General features: G+C 48.5%; 1 protein-coding gene across 1 annotated transcript in view; it reads right to left on the bottom strand.

Moving 5' to 3' along the window:
* Window positions 1-2,483: 2,483 nt before the first annotated feature.
* Window positions 2,484-10,197, bottom strand: part of WNT3A (Wnt family member 3A) — a gene marked incomplete at both ends in the record, with an annotated part of 48,216 nt that continues 40,502 nt past the window's right edge. Inside the window, 2 exons of the mRNA XM_080698833.1 lie at window positions 2,484-2,963; window positions 8,342-8,607. Of these exons, the coding sequence (XP_080554959.1) occupies window positions 2,484-2,963; window positions 8,342-8,607 (746 nt within the window). The remainder of the gene's footprint in view (window positions 2,964-8,341; window positions 8,608-10,197) is intronic.

The raw sequence follows: 10,197 nt of genomic DNA, 5'->3' as shown, positions 1-10,197 counted from the left end.
ACCACCTCACCAACCAGGAGATGTATTGCCTGTGTGGGGTCCCCCTTCCTGGAGAGGCTGAGGCCAGAGAAGTGGATGGGAGGATGTGGGCACGTACCAGTTCTATAGATGGGGATCTAAGGCATTCTGGTGGTCAGCACCATCCTGGGGTCCTGAGTATGCTGTGGAACCCAACTGGCCCTATGGCCAGCAGCAGCAAGGCCACTGTCCCCATTCTAGAGGTTGCAGCACATACACGGTGGTGCTGGGATGTCAGCTGCATGAATGTAGACATGCGAGGTGACTTGGTCCACGTTCTCTCTGCACCACTGACTTGTGAGTTCTTGGCCAAGTGGTTTCCCTGGGCCTGGGCTCCATGTCAGCCCACTGGGGCTGCCTTAATTGCTGCATTGCTCCCCTACCCAGCCAAGAGGGCTACCCACCACCTCATCTTTCCTTTCTTTTCTTTTTGTGTGTGTTTGTGTGTATGTGTGTGTGGTGGGGTGGTACTGGGGATTGAACCTAAGGGCATTCTATCTCTGAGCTCCACACTCAGCCCTATTTTATCTTGTATCTTGAAACAGGGTCTCAGGAAGTTGCTGAGGGCCTAAGTTGCAGAGGCTGGTCTCAAACCTATGATCTTCCTGTGTCAGTCTCCCAAGTACTGGGATTACAGGTGTACACCACCGTGCCCAACCTCACCATCTTATCCTTACCTGTCTGAGGTCTCTAATTTGCCCTTACCCGGGTAGTGGTAGAATGGGCTGGTTCCTGTTTTCCTTGGTTAAACTGTCTCTATTCCTCCTACCTGGAATCCTGGCTCTAGAGCCCTCAGTGGAGACATGGTGAGGGCCTCCTTGTCATGGCCATGTGCACCGCCCCAACATGTGCCACCCATCCCCACGTAAAGACAGGGAAGCCCTAATCACCTGATAGGCTTCCTGCATTCTGTCTACATGAGCCAAAATATCACACCAAGCCCACTGACATGTGTAATTAGTAGGTACTGATCTAAAATAAAGGAACAAAAATCCAGCACAAAGCCATAGGCTTTTTGCTTTTGTTTTCTTCTTTATTTTACCCATTATTTGAAACTTACACACTATCACTAAATAATTTCTTTCATAGAAAGAAAACACATACACACACACATACATCTACACATCTGTTTGTCTAACTCCAGTGGATGGTTGGATATAGCAGCATTGGAAATAAAATTAAAACCCCAAATGCACAATTCCAGGCAGAGGACAGCTGTGGGGCGTCCCCTCTTCTTGACCCCTGCCTGCTGGGTCCCTCCCTGCCTGGAAGATGGAGACAATTCACAGTGGCAGAGGCGGAGAACTCTTGGTAGGAAGTCACTAGTATTGGCAGGAGGAGTCTAGTGGTCTCTCTCAGACCAGATGGAGCTTCAAAAGTTCCTGATGATGGCAGGGGGCTGGCAGATGTGATGACCTCGGTCTCAGCAGCAGGCCTGCGGGTCAGTGTTGGCCACAGGGCTGGGAGGGAGACACCTGTCTGGAGGCTATGGGTCCTCCAAGGTTGTGGGCTGATGCCCCCAAATCTCTTACAAAGAGGACAACTTCTCTGAGCAGCCTCAGGGGCCAGGACCCAGGGCTTGGGAGCAGCAGCACATTCCCTGGCAAGAGTCCTGGGTGTGGGTGCCAAGGCGGAGACAGGCCTCAGTGGGAAGGGCCCAGGGGCCCAGGGCCCATCTCAGCCACCCTCCACCAAGCTGTTTCTTCTCCCAGTATGGAGCTGAGTTCTCAGGTTCATGGGGTTGTGAAACGCTGCAGGTTTTGCTCAAGAGGGATCTTGGTCAGGAGAGAAGGAAGCCCCAGTTTGAGGAAGGGCTACACAGGTCTTGGAGAGAGACCCTCTAGGTCCCAGAGGCATGGAAGGGAGATCAGACACCACTTATAAGGTGTCACTGCAGCTCCTTTGATCAGGAGAATCTGTTCTGCTATATGACTGACGGGGTGCAGGAAACTTCACAGAGGGGCTGGGAAGACGGGAGATGGTGAGCCCAATTCTCCAACCAAAAACTAGCTGTACCTCAGAAAGAATCCACCCCAGAACCCCTCCCTTTCCCAGGGCCCACCCCACTGGGGTATCTGACCCTTGGATTCACTGAAGGGTTCTACCCAGTCAGGGGAGCTCCTCCCACCCATGAGCCCCACCTGTCCAGAGTAGCTCCACCTGCCCTGTCTGAGCCCAAACCTGTCAGAGAGGAGCCCCACTCCCAGGTAGGAGCTCTACCCATCCTAGGAGCCCCGCCTCATGCCCAGGTAGGATTCCTGCCTCCAAGTTGGAGCTCCTCCCCCAGTCAGAATCCCTGACTATCCTAAGAGCTCACCCCCCAGGAAGGAGTCCTGCCCTATCCAGATAGGAGTCCCACCTCTAGGTCCGAGTCCCGCCCCCAGGTAGGGTCTCTCTGTCAGGGGAGGAGCCCTGCCTCCCTCTCAGCTGTGCTGCGGCCAGGGCACCGTCTCCAAGCACGCAGTTTACTTGCAGGTGTGCACGTCGTAGACACGTGCACACTCCTGGCAGCTGACGTAGCAGCACCAGTGGAAGACGCAATGGCACTTTTCACGGCGCCGCTCGGTGCGCGCGTTGTGGCCACGACCACAGCACAGCAGGTCACAGCCATCGATGCCATGCGAGCTCACGTTGCAGGTGCGGTCACGCGTGCCGAAGGAGCCGGTCTCGGGGTTGGGTTCGCAGAAGTTGGGCGAGGCCTCATAGTAGACCAGGTCGCGCTCTGTGGGCACCTTGAAGTAGGTGTAGCGGGGCCTCAGGGTCTCCACCCAGCCGCGAGACTCACGGTGCTTCTCCACCACCATCTCGGAGGCGCTGTCGTACTTGTCCTTGAGGAAGTCCCCGATGGTGCGGAAGTCGGGCTGCGACCACCAGCAGGTCTTCACCTCGCAGCTGCCGGACAGCCCGTGGCACTTGCACTTAAGGTGCATGTGGCTGGCGATGGCCTGCGGAGACACAGTGGTGAGCCAAGTCTGCACACACCCCAAGCCCCGCCCAAGGCCCTGGGACCAGTCTGCCCAGAGTCTCCAGGGCCCAGGGTCTGGGGCAAGGCTATGGTAGAGCCAAGTTACGAGCTGTAGGTGTGGTGGTATGCCCTAAAAGCACCTAACGGTGATGCTAGAGTGTTACAGTTTGGGGATTCCTGAAGGAAGACCTTCATCCTGTCTGGAGAAAACCTGGGAGCAACCCAGAGCAGGTTCACTCAAGTGAGAAGCCTGGTGTGTTGAGCAGTCTCTTTCTAGACTCTGGGAAGCCTTGGGGGCTGGAGGACAGTAGGCAGGGCCTGGGCGAGAAGTTATGTCCCTGTGAGTAATAGGAAACTCTTCCTTTCATTCTTAAGGAGAGGGGGTGGGAGCAATGGGGCCTGTGATAGCCAGAGCTGCCTATGGTGGTACTGTCCACTGTGGTGGGCTCTGATCATTTGGAAGCCTTTGAAATGTGTCTGGTCCTAATGGAATCTAACCACAGGCTAGATTCCAAGACAGTGTCAGAAAAGTATGTAGGATATCACATTCATAATTTCAATACTGACTGTATTACTAAAACATGTGGCTGACAAAATTGCTATGGTCTGGATGCGGTGTGTTCCCCAAAGGTTGGAAGCTTGGTTCCCAGTGGGGCAATGTTAGGAGATAGTGGGGCCTTTGAGAAGTGGAGCCCAAGTTGGATGGGAGGAATATCTTCCAGTGTATGGAAAGGTAGTATGGTAGGGTAAACTGTGGTTAACAACTGAACATTTTACTGTGTGTGTGTGTGTGTGTGTGTGTGTGTGTGTGTGTGTGTTAGTTACTAGGGATGAAACCATTGGCTTTCTACCTCCAAACTACACCCCAGCCCTGTTTTATTTTTTATTTGGAAGCAGAGTCTTGCTAAGTTTCTGAGAGCCTCACTAAGATGCTGAGGCCGGCTTCATCAACCTACAATCTTTCTGTCTCAGCCTCCCAAGTACTTGGATTACAGGAGTGTGCCACCATGCCAGGCTAGAACTGAGCATTTAAAAATGGCTAGCAGAAAGGATTTTGAATTCTCCCAGTACAAAGAAATGATTAATGTTTTAAGTGCTAGAGATGCTAATTACCTTGATCTGATCATTCCATATTGTATACATGTGGAATATCACTGTTCCCCACAAATATGTGCAATTACTATGTTACAATTACAAATAAAAATATATTAAGAAAAGAAAAGAGGTGGGAAGTTGAGGTCATTGGAGGCTCAGACCCCTGGTATATCTTCCCCAAGGAGATCCCGGTCTTTGCTTGTACCCCATCAGGAGTCCTGACCAGAGCAGAGACCCTCTTTCTGTGTCCCCAATGTCACCATCTTCTCTTTGGGTCATGCCGGACCCAAGGCCTTCAGAGTATAGGGTCTGGACGGCCCTCCCTATGAATCCATTTAGCTGATTCTACTTCTATGATGTCCATGAGGGAGTGAAAGAAAGAGGGAGGAATTAGGTAGTCCTTGTGGGATCCTGGTTAAATTTTTTTATTATTTATTTATTTATTTGGTGGTACTGGGGTTCCTGGAAGCCCTTCTACCTCTGGGCTACACTCCCAGACCTATTTTATATTTTTGAAACAGGGTCTCTTAAGCCAGTGCAGCTGGCTTCGAACCAGCGCGATTCACCTGTCTCCGCCTCCCAAGCGCGAGGATTACAAGCGTGCGCTACCACACCCGGCCTGGTTAAATCTTGCCAGAGGGTTGTTCTAGAAAGGCAAACTTGGTTGCTTCTACTCTTGGGATTCCCATCTTTATGAAAACTCTCCCTCTCACATGTGCTCCCACCATGGTGCCATCCACCACGGGTACCTCAGCCCAGGGGAAATTTAGTTCTCTCTCAGGACTCAACCACACTTCCCAACCTTCTCCCTTCTAGCCCTAATAACTACAGCATAACTTCAGTTAGGTCAATATTCACTGCCGATGGTATATTGGCCCTCTATTCAATGTCATACTTCATGGAGTATGACATCCTACAGTGACATTTCTCTTCCTACATGACTTTTTGCTGTTGCTGTTATTAGTGTACTTGTTACTAATTAAACCACAAATTCTCCTTTAATTGTCTAAATACCCTCTTCAAGATGTTCAAGTATCTATCAATTTTATAGGTTTCATCTTCTTAGGAACATCTTTTTTCCAGAAGAGGCCTGATGAAATTTTGTGAAATGTATATGTTTAAAAACAAAGATTTTCAGCCGGGTGTGGTGGCGCATGCTTGTAATTCCCGTGCTTGGGAGGCTGAGACAGGAGGATCCCTCAGCTGGCTTAAGAGACCCTGTTTCCAAATAAAATATAAAATAGGTCTGGGAGTGTAGCCTGGAGGTAGAAGGCCTCTGGTTTCCATCCCCAGTACCACCAAAATAAATAAATAAATAAATAAATAAATAAATAAAACAAAAACAAAGATTCTCTATTATAGTAGGCTATTTAATTGGTAGTTTAGCTGGGTGTAAAATTCTTGGTTTAAAACCATTTGTCCCTCAGAATCCTGAAAGCATTAAACTATTTTCTTCTAGTCTTTGTTGTTGCTCCTGAGAAGTTTGATGACATTCTGATTCTTGATCTTTTGCATGAAACCCAGACATTCTCCTTGGAGCTTGGGGTTCATTATGGTATAGGCTCTAAATACCACAATAATGACTTGAGAGTTTTTCTTCTTTGCTGTTGAGCCTCAGTTCTGGGGAAATTTCCTGTATTATTATTATTATTATTATTATTATTATTATTATTATTGCAATACTGGGTATTAAACCCAGGGGCATTCTACCTCCAAGCTATACCCTAGTTTTTATTCTTTATTCTGAAATAGAGTATCACTAGATTGTGGAGAGCCTCACTAAGTAGCTGATGCTGGCCGCAAACTTACAATCCTCCTTTCTCAGCCTCCCAGGTACTGGGATTACAAACATATTCCCACCACACTCTGTTGTTGTTATTGTTGTTGTTGATGTTGTTGTTGTTGTTATTGTTACCAATTTCTTCTCCATGTATTCACTCATTGTTCTAGACCCTTCAAATTTCCTGTTCTTACTTATTTTTTATCTCTTTGTCTTTTTCTTTACCTTATGGAAAAGTGTGAACCATATCTTTTAAACTTTGCTGGAATTTTTAAAATCACATTTTTAATTTTAAGAGCTCTTTTGTTTTCTCTGACTGTTCTTTAAGACTCTGTTCCAATGTCATAGACACACTGCTTCATTTCTCTGAGGGTACTGATAATTCTTTAAAGTTTTCATATCTCCTTACAAGGACTCTTTCCCTTAAGTTCTGTTTTTGTTTGTGTGTTTTACTCTTTTTTTTTTTTTTTTTTTTTTTTGCGGTACTTGGAATCGAACACAGGGGCATTCTACCTCCGAGCGACACCCAGCCCTAGTTTTTATTCTTTTATTTTGAAACAGGGTCCCACTGAGTTGCAAAGGGCCTCACTAAGTAGCTGAGGCTGTCATGAATTGTGATCCTCCTGTCTCAGCCTCCCAAATTCTGGGATTATAAGTGTGCACCACCACGCCCAGTTTGTTTTACTCTTTTTTATTTTTTTCAGTACTGAAGATTGAACCCAGGGGCATATTACTTCTGAGCTACATCCCCAGCCTGATTTTTATTCTTTATTTTGAAACAGGGTCTCACTAAGCTGTGTAGGGCCTCACTAAATAGCAGAATCTGCTTGTGAACCCGGATCCTCCTGTCTCGGCCTCCCAAGTACTGGGATTACAAGCGTGCACCACCAGCCCAGCTTGTTTTACTCTTAATATTGCTAACGGAGTTTTTCCTCAGACGTTTGGTAATCCTTGGCCATCTGTTCATACTGAAAAGTGGAGCACTGGCTTTCTTTCTGGAAATTATCCTATATAGAAGGCATCCCTCAACTTTGGTCCCTATTATAGTGTGGTTTGGCTAGATTGGTTTGTTGGGAACCCACATCAGCATCTTAAGCCTTTTCTTCTGGATTGGTTGGGTTTCCCAAAACCCAACTTCACTTCCAACCTTCCTCCTGAGGAACAAGCAGACATTGCCACTGGCATTGGGATTTCAAGACGAGAAATTAAGGTCTCAACTTCTATATGCAGAGACTATTTTCGCATTGGCAGCTCACCCTCAGATGTGCTTGGTGTCCCTCAGACCAGAGACTCTACTTACTCTTTTCTAGAAGTCTAGAGGACCCACTCCCCCAGATTTCTGCCAAATAAAGAAGAGGCTGCTCCTGGATACAAGATGCTGGGCAGAGGAATCAATGAGTTATAAAATGATTTTTTTATTTTTATGTTTATATTTTGTGGTACTGGGGGTGGAACCCAGGGGATTTTCTACCTCTGGGCTATACTCCCAGACCTATTTTTTTTTTTACTTTATTTGGAAACAGGGTCTCACTGAGTTGCTGAGAGCCTCACTAAGTAGCTGAAGCTGGCTTCCAACCTGTGGGATCCTCCTGTCTCAGCCTCCCAAGAACTGGGATTACAAGAGTGCGCCACCATGCCCGGCTTTATAACATGATTTTAAAATCAACTTCCAACCAATCTTCCTGTTTCCAGCCCCAGCATCATTTCTTCTTCAAGCCACCTGTTGCTAGAAATCCCTGGGCTGCATCTCAGATGTATGCTCCAGTACCTGGAGGAGACTCAGACTCAGCTCCTGGGTCTGCTATGACATTGAGTATTCATTGGTCTGGAGGTTTATTCTCTGAGAAGGGTAAACAGGGATCTCTGGTATGAGCTGCCAAAGTGCAAACAGTCTCTCTGCACATGGAAGTTCAGATCTTCATCTCTCTTCCTGAAATCCCAATGTCAAAGGCAAAGCCCAAATGAGACTCTAGGCAGAAGGATGGAGCTTTCAAAGTATTGTCTCCATCATCTCTTCTGTTTTCATAGTCTCATGAATATCTGCCCTCCTATCTATTGTCTGTCTGTCTGTCTGTTTATTTATCTATCTATTCTACCATCTATCCATCCACCCACCTATCTTTTTCTCCTGTCTCTCTCTTTCGTCCTTCATATGAGGTCATCTTACCCATGCATGCTTCCTCATGGGAAAACTCCCTGCCTCGCTCTGTGGCTGCCTGACTGTCTTCTTTCCCGGGCTGTGTGGGGCCTCCTGCAGGCAGGCGTTTAGCCCTCCTTCTCTCCCACTGACCCCAAGTCTATATGTGGCTTGTCACTCTGTAGGAATTAACTGGGCATCGCTGACCTTCACATGTCCCTGAGCAGATGGCCAGCCTGGCCACCACAGTCAGCCCTCCTCAGCCCTCCACCCTGCCCCATCAGTCACATGCCCTGCTGAAGAAGCTCCTATGCCCCAGGAGGACCCTTGGGGACCAGGGACATACCTGGCGCCCAGCCTCATTGTTGTGGCGGTTCATGGCAGAGCGGGCATCTGGCCGGTTCTCTCGAGCATCTGCAAACTCCCGTGACACCATTCCACCAAACTCAATGTCCTCGCTACAGCCGCCCCATTTCCAGCCCTCTCCTGGTGAGCCTTGGTGGCGGCTGCTGCAGCCACAGATGGCGGCTGAACCCTCTGCACATGAGCGTGTCACTGCAAAGGCCACACCTGCAGACGCGATGGCGTGGACAAAGGCTGACTCCCGGGTGGCTGCAGAGAGAGGAGAGATGGGGTTAGTGGGGCTCGGCAAATGGGCCATGGTGAGTGAGATGGGCATCCATAAACAGGAGCCAAGGAGAAGGGAGAACTTCTTAGAGTGCACAGAGGTTTTTGCAGCCCCTGCTTTTTGTCCATAGAATACTTGTCTAACCCGTTCTCCTGAGTTTCATTTTAGTTTCATAGTTTCAGGTCTTACATTTGAGTCTTTCATTCAGTTTGAGTTGATTTTTGTATACAGGTCTAGTTTCAATCTCCTGCATGTGGATATCTAGTTTTTCCAGCACCATTTACTGAAATGATGGTCCTTTCTTCAACATGTGTGCCTGGCATCTTTGGATATCCTCATCATGGAGCAGTGCAACTCATACCCAAATGAGGCTCCAGCTCATACCCATAGAAATGGCTGGAATCAAAAAGCCAAAGAAGAGCAGGGCTGATGAGGACGTGGAGAATCCTTGAGCCTTGTAGGAGATGGATGGACGGAAGGTGGTCCAACTTCTCTAGAAAGCATGTAGACAGTGTCTTCAGAAGCTAAACAAACCCACAGCATAGCACTGGTCTTCATCCCAGAAGAAAACGGGCCTTTCTGAGGCCCCCCCCTCCTATAGCAACTCAGCTCCTCAGCCAGACCTACCTACAGTCTGCTCTTGTATTCATTCTCCAGGCTGGACGCTTTGGGCAGGGACAGCCTTTTTTTTTTTTTTTTTTTTTTTTTTGCAGGTCTGGGGATGGAACCCAGGGGTGTTTGACCTCTGAGCTACACCCCCTGCCCTATTTCTTTTTCATACTCTTTATTTTTTGAAACAGGGTCTCACTGAGTTGCGGAGGGCCTCACTAAGTAGCTGAGGCTGTCTTTAAACCATGATCCTCTGTCTCAGCCTCCCAAATGCTGGGATTACAAGTGTGCACCACCACGCCTGGCTTAGGGCAGGGACAGTCTTGCTCACCTTTTATTTCTAGTCTGGCGTAGAGAGCAGCTCCTCAGAGTTTGTGGGGTCAGGGAAAACGTCAGGAGCCCTGGGCTGGCACAGTGAGCTGCCCCTGGCAGGCCAACCTCTGCCCCTCCAAGGGACTCAGGTTGGTCTTGGATGGAGCCAAGATGGCTCCCCTGCTGGGCAGCCATTTCCTCTATACTTTCCTAAAATGCCTGAGAGCCCCCTCCCCCTAATCTCCTTTCCTAATGTTAGATAGCTAGCCAGGAATGAGAAGGACTGGAGGAGGGATGGGACAGGGAGAAAGCTCTCTGAGAAGAGATATGGGGATTGCCCTACCCAGCTAAGGCAGAAACTTCCAGCCTATTACTTTGCAGCTTTAGATTCCCCACATGACACAGACAGTTCACTAAGCTGCAGCCTGAAACCCAAAAGTAATTGCCCCAAATTATTATGCATCAAGAGGGGTGGGATTTCTGGATAGTACAGAAAAAATAACTCACCATGTGGCAGACAGGACCCCTTCCTCTTTATTCTGCTCCCAGACTAGCCAGCTCTGTGACCCTCCTGTTGAACCCACTCCGTCTTTCATGTTTACTCTGTGTCCAGTGAGTTGGGGGGGAGGAGACAAGAACGGAGGGAAACTCAT

This window comes from Muscardinus avellanarius, assembly GCF_963383645.1.
Source record: "Muscardinus avellanarius genome assembly, chromosome: 7".
In the NCBI taxonomy this organism is placed as follows: domain Eukaryota; kingdom Metazoa; phylum Chordata; class Mammalia; order Rodentia; family Gliridae; genus Muscardinus; species Muscardinus avellanarius.
Note: the sequence above shows the minus strand (reverse complement) of the source record. Positions and strands in the feature narration are given on the sequence as shown.